At 36.5% G+C, this 22,643-nt stretch overlaps 1 protein-coding gene across 7 annotated transcripts in view; it reads right to left on the reverse strand.

The window, feature by feature from the left end:
- SMARCA1 (SWI/SNF related, matrix associated, actin dependent regulator of chromatin, subfamily a, member 1) overlaps positions 1-22,643 on the reverse strand; it is a 78,224-nt gene that overhangs the window by 23,465 nt on the left and 32,116 nt on the right. For all 7 annotated transcript variants that reach the window (XM_010354779.2, XM_010354785.2, XM_010354784.2 and 4 more), the window contains 6 exons: positions 20,803-20,935; positions 19,683-19,831; positions 17,439-17,558; positions 11,989-12,099; positions 11,617-11,730; positions 1,893-2,015 (listed from right to left, as the gene is read on the reverse strand). In XM_010354779.2, coding sequence (XP_010353081.1) covers positions 1,893-2,015; positions 11,617-11,730; positions 11,989-12,099; positions 17,439-17,558; positions 19,683-19,831; positions 20,803-20,935 — 750 coding nt within the window. The remainder of the gene's footprint in view (positions 1-1,892; positions 2,016-11,616; positions 11,731-11,988; positions 12,100-17,438; positions 17,559-19,682; positions 19,832-20,802; positions 20,936-22,643) is intronic.

Below are 22,643 nucleotides of genomic sequence, written 5' to 3' on the forward strand. Positions count from 1 at the left end.
AGAACACTAAGAATAACCAAAAGAGAATGCAAAAAAAAAAAAAAAATTCTAACTCTTTACATCATTCTGAAATAGTGGGAATAAATAATTTCTGTTCTAAATTATGTTCCTAAATAGAACTTCTACAAGCAGAATGTTATTGGAGCCACTCAATTTCTTTACTAAAACATAAAACACTTTAGCCAGTGTTTTAAATTCCCTTGGCATTATTAGCATGTCTGTGAAGTCACAAGACCAAGAATTTGTCTTCCACTCCTCGAGCCCCAACTCACATAAATGTGATACTCTAGACATTGCAAAACTCTATCCCTGGCTTTTAGTCGATAAAGATTTCAGATGACCCCACATTTTGTTCCTATGTACTGCCATGGTTTTTGAAAAAGATTAATTATTTAAGGTAGCAGAGAAGGACAAAAATGAATTCATCTACTAGGAGGGGCAGAAAACTGATTATATTTCTAATCATAAACTAAAATATTATCTCAGTTGAGACTGTATATTCATGTTATATCGTACATTCACAATATACTCCAAGCCATGTAGCATTCTAAAGCCGTAACTTCACTTTTGCATTCAGGAAATACATTTTGAAAATAGAAGATGAATATTTAAATGTTTTATTTTATCCTGCGGTAAGTTCTAATATTCAGCCATCTGCAATTATATTTTCAAACTAAACTTTATTACTTCCAGGCATTTGGTTCAAAAACTTATGAATGTAATTTGTGAAAATCCAATACACATACAATAAAATTACATGTTACAGCAAAGACGTATATAATAAATAACATATAAATATAAAAACTATCTTTCAATAATTAATGTGGAGAATTACCTGCTATTATGCATTGCACATTGTTCAAAATTTGTTGAATAAATAAATCTTGCTGGCAACCCTCTATACTAAAGTAATGTCTTACAGTACACATTTTGCTTACATTGCAAGCCTTCTGTGCTGAAACTCTTTTTACCTTCTATAGTTTATTTTAGAAGTAGAACACTTGTAAAACTCATTATAGCAATAATAACTTGAAAGCATTAATATTTTGTTCAAATGGAAACCTTTCTAATTTAATAATTGTTATACAATGATCACCTTAAACAGCTTCAGAAATATCTCATCATTGCATGAAAATTCTAAAAAGAAATAAAATTAATTTTGAAAATTACAAAACTATTCCATTAATAAAAAATTAGTAGAATATAACTTCAGGAGACAATTCACATCTATAAACAAAAGAAATTTAAATTTTCAAGAATATGCTAATAACAGGCTTGGGGCGGTGGCTCACACCTGTAATATCAGCCGCACTTTGGAAGGCCGAGGTGGGCGGATAACTTGAGGTCAGGAGTTTGAGGCTAGCCTGGCCAACATGGCAAAACCCCATCTCTACTAAAAACACAAAAATTAGCCAGGCATGGTGGCGGGTGCCTGTAATCCCAGTTACTCGGGAGGCTGGGGCAGGAGAATCGCTTGAACCCGGGAGGTGAAGGATGCAGTGAGCTGAGATTGCACCACTGCACTCTGGCCTGGGTGACAGAGCAAGACTGTCTCAAAAAACAAAAAAGAATATGTTAATAACTACTGTCTATCAGAATTCAAATGTGGATTCACTGACCTTATTATAATTGGCAAAATGTGTGTCATATTGCTAATACTTTACACTTATATTTTACATATACATACTACCCAGTATTTCCAAAAGGGCATATTCTATAAGATCAATTTTAAAAAATAGGGATTTTGGTCTAAACATGTTTACAAAATAGCCCTGAGTTTTGTTGGTGTGTCAAACTAGGATACTAGGCACATACAAAAAAAGTAAGTGTGATCTGTATTTTCTTTTTTTCTATCGATTGACTAAGTATTTCAGCCATTGAAAATATTTTACTTGGGTGAGAAGTTTTTCCTTTTCTTCAGTCTCTTCTGGTGTAAGAGGTTCAGCTCCATCAATCTTTTTTTGCTCTTCTCTTTGAGCCAGAGCTGGATTTGGGATATCAGGATTCCTTGGGACCTATAAATCAAGAGACAAACTAAGAGTAAACTGATGAGAAAAATTAATTACTAAGGCTGTATATACACAGTCTTATCAATCTTTAGAGTTATTTCAAGAGTAAACAATATAAAATCATAGTCAGAATGACACATGGACCTCTCCACATTTCTGCTACCATGATACTATTGAAGTAAAAACCATTATTATGCCACATGATATTCCATAGTTAAAACTCATTAGTAAATGCCACATTAGATTTCAGATATGATTATACTCTGGAACAAAGTCTATCCTTGTACTATTGTAATATACAGAACAAACAAAAAGTTTGGCAGTAAAAAGAAAAAAGAACTCATATTCCCCTGGTAACACAGAGCAGGATGGAGAAGTGGCAACGCACCTAAACATTACATCCAACAGTCTGATCAGTTCAACGTGCAAAAAGAAAGGAGTGCTTTTATTGCCTGCCAAGGTATGTAAGGGGAGAGAGGAATTTTACATAAAATCGAAAGTTTGGAAAACATAACAGGATAATGAAGAAAAAAGAAGAAACAGAGAATATAAGAGGGAAGGGTATAGTAGAGCACACAAATAGCTATAATAGGACCAGTGGTCAAGGGGGGAAAAGACTAACAACAGCAGTGACCAACAGAAATCATATATGGTGTTTTGGGCACAGAACTGCAAATACAGTGACAAGTGAGAACAGAACTCGAGTTCAAAAGATGAGGAAAGAAGCTCAGCTCTCCAAGAAAGCAAGCTGCCACCTGTATCTCAAAACTGTAGCCTGCAGAGCCTCAGTGTATCACAGTGAGCATATACAACCAGTGTGGTTCAGCAGTATGGGGCTGAACCATACTGTGTGTATGGAGGAACAAATGAAGTCTCTCAGCCTAAAGCCCATATCATCGCTATGGGCATCTACAGCTACAAGGAAGTACACTGATTTAAGAGGGCTAGTACATAACATGTGTACTACACTTTATAGCATTCCATTAAACATGAAAATAAAAGGGCTGGCAGTAAGCCTTCCACTGCTTGAAATGCACACATATCATAAATGACTCATTCCCTAGGGGCATCCGGTAGTCATGGTTTTACTACCCTGTAATTATAATACATATTAGAGCGCATTTTTCTCATTGTATGTATTTCATAGAGTTTGGAACTATATCATTGCAACTTGAAAATAACCTTTAAAAAATAACTATTAAGTACAATAGTTCTTCAAGTATAAAACCTAACTGAGCATTAAAAAGAAATACTGAGAAAGTAGACTCACTTGTAATCATCAGTATCAGGCAATCAAATTAGCAGGTATTGACTAAATGTCTATTATGTTTATAGAACTATGATAAGTATTGATTGGAATATAACTATAGGTTTTATCCCTTATCCCAAATGTTTCAGACCAGAAGTGTTTCAGATTTCAGATTTCAGATTTTTGGGGGGTTTGGAATATTTGCATTACACTTATCTGTTGAGCATTTCTAATTTGAGAATCTGAAATCCAAAAAATGCTCCAATGAGCATTTCCTTTGGGTGCAATGTCAGAGCTCAAAAGGTTTTGGATTTTGGAGCATGTCAGATTTCAGATTTTTGAATTAGGGAAACTCTACCTACATTAGATATGGTCCTTGCCCACAAGGAGCTCACAAACTAGTTGTGGAATTTTGAGCTGTACCTTAAGGACTCTAAGGATTTGTGGAGATGGAGAAGGAAGAAAGAATATTCTAGGCTAGGGCAGTATGAGCAAAAACATGAAGGCAGAAATGTGTGGAAGGCACACATGGGGTTTATGTCGAAAAGAGATAAGAAACAAGGCCAGGTAGAGGCAGATTTACAGGGTCTTGAAACTACACAGAAGGTTCTGCAGACTTTTGAACAAGCAAGTGAAGTATCAAAATGTAGTGTTTTTACCTGTAAGCCTTCTGCTGAATGGACTGAAGTGGGGAAGCGACTGACAGGTAAGAGAACCTGCTGAACTATCATAATCTAGAAATGAGGCATGATCATCTGGACTACGATGGTGGCATACGGAAATGGAAAAGAAGGTGTACATTTAAAATAAAATGTAGTTTAGTCATAGCATGATTAAAAACAACTTCTCTTCAGTAGCTAAACCCAATGTTAAAATTACAGGCATACCAGCAATTCCATTCCTAAGTATTTACGCAAAGAAAGGAAAATGTTATCTATGCAAAGACTTTGACAAGATTCTTCACAGCAGCTTTACTCATCATAGCCAAAAGCCAGAAAACAGCCCAGATGACCATCAAGAGAATGGATAAGCAAACTGTGGCCTATCCATACAATGGAATAGGTGTTCTACAATCAAAAGGAAAGAGCCACACAGATACATGGGACAACATGGCTGAATCTCTAAAACATTATGCTAAGTGAAACAAGCCTTATACATACGGTATGATTCTATTTATGTGAAATTCTAGAACAAAATTTAAAAATCTAATCTATGGAGGGAAAGATCAGAACAGTGGTTGCATCTGAGGTGTGCATATGGTCACTGGGAAGAGGCACTTTCTGGGGTGACAGTAATGGTCTATATCTTTGTAGGAGGAGTTCAAGTTACGTAAGAGTATGCATTTGTGAAAAAACAATGAATGGTACACTTAAGGTTTATATATTTCACTCATGTAAATGTTACTTTAAAAAATCATAAACAAAATATGACTGGCTAATGACATGCATGCTGAAGTGTTTCTGGGTAAAATATACTTATGTCTGCAACTTTGAGATGCATAATGATAAGATAAACACCCATATGATAGAGGGCCAGATAAATGGAAAAATAGGTGAAAAAGCAAATACGATAAGATGTAAACTGTCAAATGTATGTGGTGTATATATGGGTGTTCACTATACAATTATTTCAACATTTTTCTATTTTTAAAAATCCTTCATAATTTTTTTTAAAAAAGTAGAGATACAGCTTTAAAAGTTAATAGACCCCTTAAATTCCTGGTATTTGAAATTACTTTGATTTCAAATTTTAATTTTAATTGAAAGAAACCTCTTTGATCTTAAGATATTCTTCTCTTAAATATTTTCAAAATTTCCATGTCCAACAAACTATATTTCTAACAAAATGAAAATATTTTATAAACATCTAATTTATGACAGAAAATAGATAATATACTCACATAAAATAAAATAAAAATGTTTATTCCCATGCAGACATCCCCACACTAAAAACTTCCCCTTTCAACTTCTAATACAAGCAAAATCAGAATATTTTATAAAACCATTGGATTTTAGGATCCACTGCAATTTATGCTATATCCAGTGGTCATATTAATTAACATAGCAAAACAAGAATGACTTCATGAAAGCTTTGTTTGCTATTTTAATTCTAGGAAATACTCAAATAGCTGCTAAAATGTTTAGAATTAGAAAAGGCTCAAATTTTCTAAATTCCTGTATCTCCCGCTGATATGGTTTGGCTGTGTCCCCACCCAAATTTCATCTTGAATTGTAGCTCCCACAATTCCCACGTGTCAGGGGAAGGACCCAACTGGAGGTAATTGAATCATGGGGGCAGGTCTTTCCCATGCTGTTCTCGTGATAGTGAATAATTCTCATGAGATCTGATGGTATTATAAAGAGGAATTCCCCTGCACAAGTTCTCTCTTCCCTTCTAACATGGAGAATGTGACTTACTCCTCCTTGTCTTCTGCCATGATTGCGATGCCCCCCCGAGTCATGTGGAACTGTGAGTCAATTAAACCTCTTTTCTTTATAAACTACCCAGTCCCGGGTATGTCCTTATCAGCAATGTGAAAACAGACTAACACACCTCCTATAAAAAAATCTTAATAGTCATCATTTTAATAAGACATACATTTTTTTGCCTCATGAGGTTCATATCAGCATTAAGCTTCCTGGAATGATTTCAAAGTGCTACATTATAAATTAAGCAGATAGGCCAGGTGTGGTGGCTCACACCTGTAATCCCAGCACTTTGGGAGGTCAAGGTGGGTGGATCACTTGAGGTTAGGAGTTTGAGACCAGTCTGGCCAACATGGTGAAACCCCGTCTCTACTAAAATTATAAAAACTAGCCGGGCGTGGTGATGGGTGCCTGTAATCCCAGCTACTCGGGAGGCTGAGGCAGCAGAATTGCTTGAACCCAGGAGATGGAAGTTGCAGTGAGCTGACAGTGCCGCTGCACTCCAGCCTCAGCGAGACAATGAGACTCTGTCTCAAAAAAAAAAAAAATTAAGCAGACAAATTACAGACCAATAGTACTGAATAGGTAACTAGGAGGTATTTAAAGTCTTCATACTCTATGTCTCATTATGATCTCCAGCAACACAATATATAAAAAGTTTTCTTTCTAAAGGAAAAATCTCAATTATTATTTGGATTTCTAGTCAGATGCTAAGGAATTTGTGATTAAGAACTGTATTCCATGAAGTAGTGAAAAATTTTTTTGGCCTTGTTTCTAGGAGGAGTTTAGCAAGCATTGCATAGAAAATATGGAATACTGAATTAAATGTGACACCACACAAAATAAAAGCAGTAACCTGAAATCAGCTCACATTTTAGTTCTACCACTGAAAAAATAGGTGGCCCACAATGACACATTACCAAAACTCACAAAGATTATGGAACTTTCTCCATTTATCAAATGTTTATATTTGTCCCTAAAGAATTTTTTATTGGGGATAAATGTTAGAATGTTCTACAGCTTTCTTAAGCTTCAAATGTGGCAAAACTCTTGCATTCCAGGTGTTAGACTCAATGGAACGTCCAGATATTCTGCATTTTTTATGCTGCAATTGAAAGTTCAATTAAGTCATCCTCTTGCAATATAAAGGTTTTAGCGACCAAGTGATTGTATGCATTAAATAACAACTCCTTTAAGTCGAAAGACCAATGAAGCTTTTGAATATGCCTAAGGTCAAAGCCTAGATAACAGCAAGAATGGGCACATCATGTACTGCTGTCCACCAAGTGGTTAGGGCAAAACAAATACTTCTCTCACCTTCAAATAAAACAAAACTCTTTAACTCCAGATCTTATTATCAGCAATATTGCTGTGACCTTGTGCTGAATATGAGGGTGGGAAAGGGGGAGCAAAATAGAAAATAAAAATGCAAATAACCAGGAAGTACAAGGAAACCACTCTCTACCAACTGCTTCAAAACTTGTGAGCCCTTCACTAGCCCCACTCCAAATCACAACAGAATAAGCCTTTGGGGACTCAACACAGATAAAACGTAACCATGAACCACAGTGCCCATAGCTGTGGGCATCACCTATCTCCCCTTGGCTAACAATCCTTCAGGCAGAAAACGGGGAAAGAGTCCCTTTTCAGAATCTGTGTATACAGAATACCAGGTAACTTCACTAAAGCACTTTTGTTTTGTTCATTTGAGGATAAACTAGTGTTCCATTCACTTTGTGGCCCTGATGAGTTTTCTGAAGGTGTGACAGGAAATAAAGCAATGTTAGCTATGCCTTGAGAAGATATGTCTAATGGTTACATATCACATCATCCTTAAAAGGGAGCTTTTTAAGATGATTAACAGGCCTGCTAATCTGTCTATTCTCTGAACTCAAACAAAAAACCACCTCGCTGGGCGCGGTGGCTCAAGCCTGTAATCCCAGCACTTTGGGAGGCCGAGACGGGCGGATCACGAGGTCAGGAGATCGAGACCATCCTGGCTAACATGGTGAAACCCCGTCTCTACTAAAAAATACAAAAAAACTAGCCGGGCGAGGTGGCGGGCGCCTGTAGTCCCAGCTACTCGGGAGGCTGAGGCAGGAGAATGGCGTAAACCCGGGAGGCGGAGCTTGCAGTGAGCTGAGATCCGGCCACTGCACTCCAGCCTGGGCGACAGAGCAAGACTCCGTCTCAAAAAAAAAAGAATGGAAGAGACAAGGTCCAGAAAGAACCAATATCCAGACGGTATTCTTATTTGTCTCGTAAATCCTCAGCTAAGCATGCATAGGGAGGATCAAGGCAAGTCTTAAGACAATACGGAAGCAATCTAGGATGCGGCTGAAGAGAGCACAAGGCCAGGAGTAGAGGAGTAGGGGACTGGTTCTCCTTCCACCACTACCACCGCAGTCCAAGTCACCACCATCTTCTCTCATTCTGATACTTCAACAGCCTCCTGGCTGGTTTCCTTGGATAAACCTGCCATTCTCTGCATCGCGGTCAAAGTGATCTTTTAAAAATGTAAATCTGGACCAGGTGCGGAGGCTCACACCTGTAATCCCAGCACTTTGGGAGGCCGAGGTGGGCAGATCAAGACATCAAGAAATCGAAACCATCCTGGCCAACACAGTGAAACCCCATTTCTACTAAAAATACAAAAATTAGCTGGGCATGGTGGCATGCGCCTGTAGTCCCAGCTACTTGGGAGGCTGAGGCAGGAGAATCCCTTGAACCCGGGAGGCAGAGGTTGCAATGAGCCAAGATCGCGCCACTGCATTCCAGCCTGGTGACAAAGCCAGACTCTGTCTCAAAAAAAAAAAAAAAAATGTAAATCTGATCATAATTGACCATTTATAAGTTGTATGACCTTAAGCAAATTATTCAGGGCAAATGACTCAACTTTTCTATGCTTCCGTTTCCTCATCTGTAAAATAAGGATGTAGTTCAAGGGCTGTTAGAAGGATAATGAGCTAACATTTATAAATAACTTGGAACAATAAATAACACATGTAAGGACTAAGTATCTGCTATTAGTATTACTTTACCACCCGCCCACCCACTTCCCTGCCTTAAAAACATCTCAGTGGGTTTTCTTTACTCTAAAGCTAAAGTTCAACTACATTAATATGACCTACAAAGCCCTCCATATGATTTGACTCTACCCACTTAGCAGCCTCATCTCAAGTCACCTTCTTTCTTAACAGTCCCTAACAACACTGGCTTTCTTAGAGCTCCCAGAAGGAGCCATCCTCCTTCCCACCTCAAGACCTTGACATATGAGGTGCCACCTGCCTCAGCTTTTCTATCCCACACTTCACTTAGCTCATTCACATCTCTGGAAACTCAGCTTAAATGACACTTCCTTAGGGAACGCTTCCCTGATCTCCCAGTCCACATAAGATACCCATGTTATATTCCCTTCATTAGCACCCCTTGTAAGCACAGAACCACACAAATGCCACCACCATTATACTGTAGTATCTAATGCTTATCTCCTCTATTAGAATGTGAGCTCCACGAGGTGAAAGACTGTCTTATTCACTGCTTTATCCCAAGTGCTTGGCCCAGTACCTGGCACAGAGGAGTGCTCAATAAATAGGTATTAAACTCTGTAAAAAGGTCCTCCTTTTACTCTTTTTCCCTCTCCTCTTGCTTCTTTCAGGGAAGTGAGGAAGAGCAAACAGTAAGGTGCAATAGCACAAATTCCATGCCATTCATCTCCCCCTCCCTATTCATCCCTTTCCTCTATAATACTTACACCTCCCCCTCCTCTTCCCCTTCCTTTCTACCACCCTTAATAGCTGTCCCTTCATTCCTCTATCTTCTGAGATTTCCTCTCTTCTCCATCTCCTTACAGCTGGCCACCACCCAAAGAGTCACTGTAAGACTTCACCCCTAACCACAAACTGCCTGTAAAGAAAGGCACTGTTCATATTCAAACCAGACCCGTGGCCAGAATGTGGTGGGCACTAAATTATCATGGGGAACAAAATTTCAGTATCTCCGAAGAAGGAGCATTAAAGTTATATCAGAGATGATTTTTTTAATTGTTGCTACTCGACTACCACTTGGCCCAACTCCCAAATGTCATGCCACACCAATGTAAACACAGTCCTTATTTAGGACTGCAGAAAGAAGCAGGGTTTCATCACATGCAGAAAGAGCCCAGAATGTCTGAGTGAAATAAACAGAACATCTGAATACTGAGAAACTGGTTGTGAGACCAGGACCCATGGCAACCCTGTTAGCTCCATGACCTTGAACAAGGTCCTTTAACCTCTCTGAACTTCAGTTTCCTCACCTATTAAATGGCGATGATAATAACACCTACTTCATGAGGTTGTTAGGAACACCTACTTCATGAGGTTGTTAGACCTCAGTATGTGTTAAAGCACTTTGTAACATAAAATATTCTATGCAAATATTTGATTTATTACTGAGGTCTAACATTTCAATTAATTCTCCTTTCAAGTCTCACTAGTAACAGTTAATGAAAGTAACAGAAAATAATATTCTAAACCTATAATTATTATAAACCTTAATGAGATATGTATTTGTTTACCTCATAAGGTAACTACTTCATTATTAAATAATAATTATTGTTAATAATTATTAATTTTCCTATTTTTATTTTGCATTTGAACCTATAACTTACCTGTTTCTTCTGGTGTATCACTGTTTTCACTTTCTTTGAAACTAGTTTTATGTCTTATGTGAATGCTCACCCTAAAGATCTACTCTAGTTCCAAAATATAAATGAGTTAAGATATAAGTATCTTATATACGTGGAGCTTTTCTAGGCACACTCCAGCTACTAATTAAAATAATGGGTCACAGTTCCAGTTGTGATAAAGGTTTACAAAATAAAATTTAAAACACAGCTGTTAATTCATAAAACAGAACACTTCATAAAATTAAAATAGTGTTAATATTTTATTTATTTTATTTTATTTTATTTTTGAGACGGAGTCTCCCTCTGTCACCCAGGCTGGAGTGTAGTGGCGCGATTTCAGCTCATTGCAACCTTCACCTCCCAGGTTCAAGCGATTCTCCTGCCTCAGCCTCCCGAGTAGCTGGGATTACAGGCGCCTGCCACCACACCCAGCTAATTTTTGTATTTTTAGTAGATACAGGGTTTTGTCATGTTGGCAAGGCTGGTCTCATGCTCCTGACCTCAAGTGATCCTCCTGCCAGCCTCCCAAAGTGCTGGGATTACAGGCATGAGCCACTGCGCCCGGCCAGTATTTTATAATTTTTTAATATTAGTGATTATTATACCTTTGGTCATCTCTCTCCATTCACTAGGAAGTCAATTTCAACATACAGAAATTACGTGGTATGCTTACTCTCTCAATACGACAGATTTAGTGTGACATATTAAATTTCACTCATGAAAACTAGGATTCTATCTACCTATATAAATAAGAATTCCAAATACCAAACGATCATTTTAAAATTGTATAATTCACTATCATGTTTATCATTATCTTTAACACCTAAGTGACTACAATCTACTACCCACCAGCAAGGCTTTCAGCAACCTATAAGCAATAAAGACAGAAATACTATTTCTTGGACCTATTAAGGAAATGATCAAAAATTTCCTATCATATATTAATATTTGCTTTTAACTGCATACCTACTGTTCTCTCTACATATTCTTTATTCAAAGACTGGCATTATAAAAATAATATGTTGTTATTACTATTTTGAAATATTGCATAATTCTTCATTAATCTCATTTAGTGATAACTGTACTGGTGATTGAGTAGTTAGATGTTTTACATCTAGTTAAACTTCCTCTTTGGTTTTAAAAACATCACTGTTGTGATTTACTGTTACAGTCTCTCAAATTAAAATGCAACACCTTCTAGTCTAGATTAACAGATTAAATTATTTTTAAATATTATATTAATCTAAAAAATGGAAAAAATACCTTATAGCCTATTGTCTTCCGATAATAAAGAATTTCCTTTTCCAGGAGCTCAAATAAGCGTGGTGGGAAAAATTGAAAATCCTGAACATTTGGCTGTTTTGGAGGCCGTGGAGCCTATGAGAGGAAAATATATTATATATAGTTCTTTTCAGTACAGGAAGTAAACTTACTTGTCTTTTGCTATTTCTGTTATACATGTAACAATAAATACAATAAAATCCATTTATATGGCTGGACCAAATCAAATACTTTTTTGCACTGTTCTATTTTAGAGACTATGATTTGGCAATGATATAAGTAAACCTGACCCATAGATCATGTTGCAAGAGAAATCTACTTTAGGACATAAAAACTGGCCTTGTACAGTTTTACCTTTGGAATCTTTGGCTCGCTGACACGCAAAGCCTCTCTAAAGTAGGCATCCACTGCGTAGTTTGCTTTGCGTTCTCGTTTAGGAGGTTCAATCCATTCCACCATGCCAAGCTATACACAACAAACAACAACAAGGGGTTTAATGACTCCAAACAGTTTTATCAAAATCAAGTACATCAAGGCTGCAGAAACATAAGAAAGCAAAAGCCACCAGGAAGAATCAAAACTTGCCTTATAAATCACAATTTACCTCCAAAGTTCCAAAACATAGTAGTACACCAAGTTTAGACACAAAGACAGTTTATTTTTATTTGAAAGTAGGTTTAAAAATTAGTTCTTCCTTGGTGATTGAGAAGAATCTGTACAATCTGCTTTTTGTTTTGTTTTGTTTTGTTTTGTTTTGTCAAATGAAATAAAGGTAGCTAATATAGAAGGAAGAGTAACATTGACTATGGTAACTGTAGTTAAGTGTATGAATTAGAAACAGATGAAAGGGGTAAACAATAAATATCAACATGACAAGCATATATCCCTTCAAATAAAGAGAAATGTTCAAATGAGACCTTCTGGAAACGTAGGTATGGCAGAGTTGGAAAAGTTGGTGGAAACAGAAAGACCTAGATTCTGCTACTTTTCTAGTCATATAACTTTGGGGAAATTATGTTTATCCATCTGCAAAATGAGAATAATAATACCTACCTTAAGGATTACATATGATCATATATGTGAAAGCATTAAGTAAACTGCCAAGAGTTAAATACAAGATATTATTAAACATCCAAAGTAGCATAAACCAGGATTTGGCAGCATTACCAATTTTACCCTATTATCAGCTAGAAAATATAATTTTAACAGTCAACAGACAAAACTGACACTACAATGTTCTGGAGTCTGAGAAACGGCTTCCTAATCCATATTTTTCTTTATTTCAGTCCTTAGCCAAGAGTCTTTACATAAAAAGGGGCATTAATCCACCATTAGTTGTCTCACTCTACTTGATCTAATATAAGGGCTGAATTCCAACCTTGGCATCATATTTTAAAAGTGGATAATAAACCAAGATGACCAGGGTGGTTAGAGATCTACAAATTCTCACAGTGCCTAGAGAAGCAATGGCTAAAGACAGACACAATGGTGACATCTGCATATGGGAAAGTCTATCAAATAGAAAAGAACACAGTTCTTTGTTGATCTGTAAGATTAAAACCAATGTGGAAAGTTAGAGAAAGTAAATGGCTACTCAATATAACTTAACTATTAATTAAGTACCTACTGTACTGTGTGCAAGTCAGTGTCAGGGATATACAGATGAATAAAATAATCTCTTTCATCAAGGAACTTGTAACTCAAATAAAAAGTTTTCTGAGAACCAGAGAATATGAAACAGTGAAACAAACTGCCCTGAGAGGGGTAAGATTCCCAACACTACAGTGTTCAGAGGCTGCATATCTGTCTTAGATGCTAAAGATGAGATTTCTTAATTACAAGAAACTTAGCATAAACGACCTTCTAAGAGCCTATGAGATATCGATACTATAATGAGATTAGATAAAATGAGAAATTCCCACAGCAATGAAACAAATTTCGCTTTTCTTTCAGATGGATTAATGTGAAGTGACAGTATTGAAAGAGCTATTTTATAAATAACCCCCCCCCCTCTCTCTCTCTCTCTCTCTCTCTCTCTCTCTCTCTCTATATATATATATATATATATATATATATATATAATTTTTTTTTTTTTTTCCGAGACGGAGTCTTGCTCTGTCGCCCAGGGTGGAGTGCAGTGGCGCGATCTCAGCTCACTGCAAACTCCGCCTCCCAGGTTCACACCATTTTCCTGCCTCAGCCTCTCGAGCAGCAGGGACTACAGGCGCCCGCCACCGTGCCCTGCTAATTTTTTGTATTTTTAGTAGAGACGGGTTTTCACCATGGTCTCGATCTCCTGACCTCGTGATCCACCCTCCTCAGACTCCCAAAGTGCTGGGATTACAGGCGTGAGCCCTCACACCCGGCCATAAATAACCATTATCTTATCTTTCTCAATTGGAGTAAAACTAAATTAATAATAGTGTAAACTAACATTCTACAAGTGATGTATTTAGCTATTTAACCTACACTTGTTTGATGGTCTAGGCATTCAAATTTGAAACAAACATTAAAGGCCAATTCCTCAACTTTCAAAAAAAGAATAAATCATACTGAGTTAGTTTATTTCACATAAGAGTACATTAATGCTAACTTATCTGGGTTAATTTATTCAGGATCACAGCCATCATGACTTAATTTACCAGGTATGGTTGTAAAAGTAATGCAACTGATTCAACATACCATATATGAAAATCTACCTCAATGTATAATTTCCATGATTTATAAATGATATTCTTTCAAGTTTTCACTTCTCCTCAAAAGATAATTTAAACCTATTTTAAGAACCTATCTAGAAAATACAGAGGCAGAAATAAAATATAATCTCAGCTTAGAATATTCAGAAAAAAATGTGATTCTGGACATCACTGTTACTGTCAGACATTTAATTATAAAAATACAAGTCATCATAGTTATTAAAATTCTCTTTATCTATGCATCATTACTTTGCTAAAATTAGAAGCACAAGGAAACCAGTTAGAGATAGACAAGTATTTTACTAACTTTTCTCTAAAAATGCGGATAAGAAGCTCCACTGGTATTTAGACTTCATTGTTTAAAATTTTTCCACTTTATAAAACACTCCTAGTACCCATAAGTCTGTAGGAATAATTGTAAAATTAATAAAATTTATATCACATAATGAGATCTCAAAAGCATATTAGAAAGGCAATTTCCACCCTGTGCAGATAGGCTATCACCTCCATCTCAGCAGGATAAAATATAAGCAGTCTAAGTGAAGATTAGAGATAGGACAATCTGACAAATACAAGTCAAGAAACTAAAAGCTATCAGAAGCAATAACAGAAACAAAGCATTATCAGCATACTAGCTAAAATGCAAAACCAAAATGGCTCTTCTCAGTTTTCAGTAAAATAAGTACCTAAGAATGAGCTTTTTTATTTTAAGAAAATTCATTTCCGTCAGTTCAAAAATATAACAGCATTATGGAGCAATTTGAGCAACAAAATATGTAAAGATAGAACTGGATTGTAACTCAAAACATCCATGGGTCCATACTGATATAAATAAATAACTGAAGATACAAACAAATTGGGGAGAAGGAGTAGATCTTCCACACAGAAAAGTATCACTTAATAAATACATATAGGTGGAATGAAGAAAAAACAAAATTACCATTAGGGAAACACCACAATAACTACTGCAGGCAAGCTCCACCAATACATGCTAAAATCAGTGAGTAAGAGTTTGAGAAAGATCTCCCCACAAGGTATTTATCAATTACAGAGGAAAAAATGGCAGAGGATGTATTAGAAAGCCTGGATTTCCAGGCAGAAGCCTGTCACAGGGGCGCTGCCCTGTGGAGCGACTCTACTAAGGCAATGCTGAGTGGAAATGTGAGGTTGGAATTCCTACAGAAAGTCCCCAACAAGGGCACTGCCTAGTGGAATTGGGGTTGTTACAGGGACCCTAGAATTATAGAGCCACCAGCATCCAGCAACTCCTATCTGGAAAAGCTGCAGGCACCATACTCCAATTCATGAGAGCAGCCACGTGGGCTGTACCCAGCAAAGCCCTGGAGGCAGGGCTGCTCAAGTGCTTGGGATCCCATCTCTCACACTAGTGTGCCCAGCATGTAGGACACAGAGTCAAGGGAGATCATTTTGGAGCTTTCAGATTTAATGTCTACCCTGCTGGGTTTTGGACTTGCATGCGGCTTGGTTCTCCCTTTCAGAATGGAAATGTTTACCCAATGCCTATATAACCATTGTATCTTAGAAATAAATATCTTGTTTTTCGTTTTACAGGCTCACAGCTGTAAGGAACTTGCATTGAGACTGAGATGAGACTTTGGACTTTTTAGCTGATGCTGGAACAAGCTAAGACTTCTGAGGACCATTGGGATGGAATGATTATAATTTGCAATGTGGGAAGGACATGAGATGTGGGAGGCCAGGGGTAGAATGCTATAGTTTGGATATATTTGTCCCCCAAATCTCACATGGAAATTTGATCCCCAGTGTTGGAGGTGGGACCCAATAGGAAGTGTTTGGGTCATGGGGGCAGATCTCTCATGAAGGGCTTGGTGTAGTCCTCGAGGTAATGAGTGAGTTCTCTCACTCTATTAGCTCCTGACAAAGAGCCTAGCATTTCCCTCTTCTCTCCGGCACTGTCTCTCTCTCTGTCTCGACCATGTGGTCTTTACATATGCCGGCTCTCCTTTGCCTTCTTCCATAAGTGAAAGCAGGCTGAGCCCCTCACCAGAAGCAGATGCTGATGCCATGCTTCTCTTACAGCCTGTAGAACCATGAGCCTCAGGTATCCCTTTACAGCAACACAAATGTGTTAAGACAGTAGATATACCAATTACCCTGATTTGATCATTACACATTGTATATATGTAACAAAATATCACTCTGCATCCCATAAATGTGTACAATTAACATGTGTCAACTAAAAATAAAAGGAAAAAATAATGAAGTCTATTTTTAAAGAAATGCAATGTGGGATACTAGATTAGATCCCCTGGAATCTAACACCAGTTAATTAGATAATTAACCAATATCTTTTCCTGGCACAGGAAAGGACATTAGGAGAAAAACTGGTGTTAATTTCCCGGTTGTGATCATTATACTAACATGTAAACTGTTAATATTAGGGGAAGCTGAGTGAAGGATATAGGTTAGCTCTGTACTATTTTTACAACTATTCTGTAAGTCTAAAGTAATTTAAAAATAAAAAATTTTTAAAATCCAGCCTTAATTTCAGTTTAAAAAACAAGATAAATAAAACCCTCATTTCTTCAACAGACCACATGTAACAAAGTCCTTCTGCATTTAAGTAACTAAATGTTACTAATATTATTATTCATATAGTTAACATTAAGTGCCAGGTACTATTCGAATAACTTTATGAGTATTAACTCATTTCATCATCAGAATCCCTCTATGATGTAACTATTATAACCTCCATTTGATAAGTGAGAAAACTGAGAATACCCACAGTCACTTAATTAGTGACAAAAGTTGAGATTTCAGCTCCAGAATTCAGGAATTCAACCTCAATCCTACTCTGCTTCTCAATAACAAAAGTAGTACTAGCAGTAGTAGTAGTAGCAGCAGCAGCAGCAACAGCAAAAATGATGATGATGATGATGATGATGATGATGATGATGATAAACCAGTAAAATATATGAAAGATAAACCTTGCATGAGATCTCTAGACCTGTATCAAATTTCACTGTAGAGCAGGGTATTATAATAGGTAAATGCCAGGGTTATTTTATAATTGTTATAGGGAGAAATGCTCATTTGAGGTTCTAATGGTTGAGAGTAAAAAGTTACCTTCTGTTTTTCTCTATAATCTTCTCCTTCAAACTTGTATAAACTTTGTTCGATGTCCATTCTAAAATTTCTTAGAGAAGACTCTCCCATTTTTTGCAGGCGCTCATTCATCTCTGCAGTCTAAAGATGAATACATTGAAATGAGAAAATAATCACTGAATTACTTGTAAAAGTCTGTGGAATCTCTACCTTTTTAATAGTCAGGTTTTGACATGAAATATCCAGTCTGCTAATTTACAAGGTATGAATGCAATGCTAACATCAAACTTGAAGTGTAAATTTTACTTGCCCAAGTATTTCAAATATTTAAATGGTGCTTCCTAAGTACTCTCACTCAGGCTTTCTTTAAAATCTTTTATCAGTGAAGTTGTAGCCACATTATAATCGCTCTTGCATAATTTAAATGGGACAAATAGCTAAAGCTAACACAAAGACAAAGATGGACTAAAATAACACATTTTGCATACCAATATGAAACGCATTAACACAAGATTATTCAAAATGCAGGTTATTACCTGAACTACAAAATTCTTCTGAAAAGCAAATTCAACCAGTTTACAAAATATGTAACAAACATAGTAAAATACACCAGAGAGATGAAATCAGCAAAATCCACACTGTGATTAAGTCAAAAGGCAAACAACCTAGTCTTTTCACCAAATAAATTACAAGCAATACAATACATGGCAGGAGAAGGGGCCTATAGATTTTAAAAGATAGGGATGAAATCTCAACCAATGGCAATTTGTATTCTGATTTGCATTCTGATTTAAAAACAAAAAGAAAACTTTTTAAGTATAAATATGTATGAAACAATTGTAAATTTGAATACTAACTGGATATTTGGTGTTATTAAAGAATTATTGGGGTTGGCCGGGCGCGGTGGCTCAAGACTGTAATCCCAGCACTTTGGGAGGCCGAGACGGGCGAATCACGAGGTCAGGAGATCGAGACCACCCTGGCTGACACGGTGAAACCCCGTCTCTACTAAAAAATACAAAAAAACTAGCTGGGCGAGGTGGTGGGCGCCTGTAGTCCCAGCTACTCTGGAGGCTGAGGCAGGAGGATGGCGTAAATCCGGGAGGCGGAGCTTGCAGTGAGCCGAGATCTGGCCACTGCACTCCAGCCTGGGCAACAGAGCGAGATGCTGTCTCAAAAAAAAAAAAAACAAGTATTGGGGTTTTTCAGGTGAGACAATGTTATAATGACTATCTTTAAAGAGTCCTTCTATTTTAGAAATACACAGTGAATTATTTACAGCTGAAGTATGTCTGAGATTTGCTTCAAAATAATCCAAGGAGGGGAAAAGATAACAAGGCATATAAGCAGAACGGGACTGGTTGATGGTTGTTAGAAACAGGTGATAAGTACTTCGGGGCTCAATATACTTCTCTGTCTACTTTTACTTATGTTTAAAATTATCCATAATGTGTGGAGAGGGGAAGGTGAATTAAACACAAAATTACAATATTCTGAAACAACTTATGCTTTAACAAATAGTGATTTAGTATTTCTTGAAATGTTTTATAAAAGATTTTCAATTAACCAATGTATCAGTAGATGATTTCTAGTCCACGGCAAAATATATATATATATATATATATATATATATATATATATATATGTATATATACATAAAAATATATAGTCCTGGTCAGGCATGATGGCTCATGCCTATAATGTCAGTGCTTTGGGAGGCAGAGATGGGAGGCTCACTTGGGGCCAGAGGTTCAAGATTAGCCTGGGCAACAAAGCAAGACATTGTCTCTAAAAAAGAAAATTAATAGGATGTGCATGCTGGTACATGCCTGTGGTCCCAGCTACTCTGGAGGCTGAGGTGGGAGGATCACGTGAGACCAGGAGGTAGAGGCTACAGTGAGTTATGATTGCACCACTGCACTCCAGCCTGGGTGACAGAGCAAAACTCTGTCTCTAATAAAAAAAAAAATGTATTCCTTATACATGTGATTAAACACAAAATTTACTTGGCTTTTATTTTCAATAAAGCATTAGATATAAGGTCACTCAATTTTAAACCCTGCTTCTTAGTCTTTCTCACCAAAAAAAAAGTTTTTAAGCCTTAATCTACCCCTGGAAATAGATCTACAAGTTGTTGGAGACAATATGAGTTATCTGAAACATGTAAATAATGTAGACAAACATGTACAATGAAAACATAAGTATGCTGAAGTATGCTGATATTAAAACAATCCAGCATGAAAATAAAATGCTATTTTAACTAACCTTCTTTTCCCCTCTCTCCAGAATAGTTGTAATGTCTTCATCTGTCAACTCACTCTCTTTAGAAGCAAAAACATGGGTGGCTCCATGCCGTATCATTTGTAACATTTCCTCTTTCGCCAGCTTGTTAGACTGTTGGTCAATGAGTCTTCCTAATAATAAAAATTGAAATTGTACATATTCAAACAATTATATTCCAAAGAAGGCATAATCATTCTAATCAGACATTACCACATTTAGCCATCCATAAAGCTTTAAAAGAACAAAAAATTAGTGAACATTAAGGTTATTTGTTTAATGAACAACCCTACAAGTTTTTCTTCTAGCATACTTTCTATTTCTATACGAATTCCCTTCTGTAAAACTCAGTTAAAACCCAGAAGGACAGAAACTTTTTTTCATGTTCAAACGTTGTTTTCAGATCAAACTTCTCTATATGAAAAGGTACCCTCTAACGTGTTTTCAAAAAATTAAAAGTAGCCATTTTATCTGCTAAATAATCTCAGGTACTTCAAAAAGCATGCTACTGACATTGAAGAATAAGCTAGTGATGTTCAACTACTCCATATATTAAATGCTAGGGTTTCAATTCAGAAGATTTCAATTCACATTTTTTGTTTGTTTGTTTGTTTGTTTGTTTTGAGACAGAGTCTTGCTCTGTCGCCCAAGGTGGAGTGCAGTGGCGCGATCTCAGCTCACTGCAACCTCCACCTCCCAGGTTCAAGCAATTCTCCTGCCTCAGTCTCCTGAGTAGCTGGGACTACTGGCGCATGCCACCACACCTGGCTAATTTTTTGTATTTTTAGTAGAGACAAGGTTTCACCATGTTGGCCAGGCTGGTCTCAAACTCCTGATCTCAGGTGATCTGCCCGCCTCGGCCTCCCAAAGTGCTGGGATTACAGGCATGACCCACCTTACCCGGCCTCAATTAGCATTTTTAAATTTTTTCCTTTTATTTTTAGGTGATACATAACAATTGTACAGACTCATGGGATACACAGTGATGTTTCAATTTTTCCTCTAAGTTTTCAAATTTTGATCACCTTTTATTAAAAGTAATCTCCTTTGAAGAAAATCATGTGTTTTATAAAAAACACCTAATTAAGTTTCTATGTATAAATACCTTGTTGTATAACAATTGAATCAAGTCTCAGCTTTATCTCAGCTCTCTCTACAATCCTCTCTTCAACAGTGTTGTCAGTGATGAGACGGAATACACGTACTGGCTTCTTCTGACCAATACGATGTGCTCGATCCTAGTAGAAAGAGTCCTAATATAAGATATTGGATATTCTGGATAAAATTTAGAGTATAGCCATCATATGCTATAAAATTCTAAAAATAAAATTAGTTCTTTATCTCCCAATCTGACACTTTGGAAAAGAGCATGATGAATATTGACAATATCTAAAGACCACTGGGAACAAAGAAATCTGCAAATATTATATTGTACCATTAATGGGAAATTTCCAGGACAAAGGGCAAAGCACCTGTAAGATGAGTAAAAGAGGGAGCCGAAAGTTTCTGGATTGAGTTACTAAGTAACTTTAAGCCACTAAATATAAACATCTTCCAAACTAGTAAGGAATTTTATTAAGTAGTTAGTAAGGGTTGCTATGGTGGCAAAAATCTGCTTTATCTCATCATCAGGCACTTCTTTCTGCTTACTGAGGGATATGCAGTAGAGCTATAAAAATTAATGGGATATTAATATCCTTACTATTCAGTAGTCTAGAACTGGTTCTATGGTTTATAGTTCGTACAGGTGACAAGTGGCAAACTTCTAGTGGTATAAAACCATCTAGGGAGAGTATTTTTAAAACACAGAAGCTACTAGAGCAAATAGGTAAAGGGAGGAGGGTGGTAGAGAAAAAACTTTAAGTTCAAAACAGGCCTTGTACTAAATACAAAAACACTAGAGCCTAGTAACAAAGTTTCAACACAGCACATTTTTAAAACAGAATACCCTACACATATTCACATTAAACCTGAACCAACAAATCCTGAAAGACTGGATGCACACTAAGACGTCTACAGAAATGAAGTGCTATCACTATTAAATTTTTCAGTTCAGTAACACTGTAACTTACTGGTGCTTACTCCTAGTTAGTCATATCAAACAGGTAGTTCAATACCATTGTAATGTAATAATTACGCCAAAGCATATTGATTTTGGAATGTCCCAGTGGTCAATCCCTTTCAATTCTCTATCATAAAGGAAAGCCTTCTAAGTTATACCTCATTGGCATATGACTTTTCATTGCTCCCAAAAAGACAATTATCCCATAGCTATATATTCAAAATCGTAAGAAGTTATTTTGTATCTTTTTACTTCCAAATTATATTTCTTTATCTGAAAATGTCAGTCAAATTGAGAGAAGCTGTAGCTCTAGTTCAATAAATGACACCAAAATATCAAAGGGGTTACTTGTAGTGTCATGATGAAAGGTCAGAGAAATTGCTCCCTAAAAAAGATTTTAAGTGTAGAATAGCTTTTGCATGGTATCATTATTAAGTAGCAAGTGTTTTTCTGGAATATATTCCTTTCTTGCCTTTTTGCCTTCTCTCCCAAAATTTTTTTTATGAAAGTTAAAAATCCTACCTCTCCTAATTTCACTACTAAGGATTTTAATATATTTAGTTGTTAAGCAGAATAATAACAAGAGATTGTTTTTTAATCCTTTTCATTAAAACAAATGTATGTGCCCTCTTCAATCTGTAGGAATGGGAAAAAACTGATATTTCTATTTCATGATAAAAACCAAAATCAACACAAAAATGCTATAGTTGGATCTGGGGTGTGTTTGTTGTTTGCTTTCATTTCTTTTGTCTTTGCAATTAGCATAACAACTGTGTTTTCCAGGATAATCGAATGTAACTTCTACAAAATCTCTCAAAAATTGTTACCTTTTTATCATAAATGACCTTTACATGTATAAATAGCAATAGTATTCAGAGCTATGA

Source organism: Rhinopithecus roxellana, chromosome 7 (genome assembly GCF_007565055.1).
Source record: "Rhinopithecus roxellana isolate Shanxi Qingling chromosome 7, ASM756505v1, whole genome shotgun sequence".
In the NCBI taxonomy this organism is placed as follows: Eukaryota; Metazoa; Chordata; class Mammalia; order Primates; family Cercopithecidae; genus Rhinopithecus; species Rhinopithecus roxellana.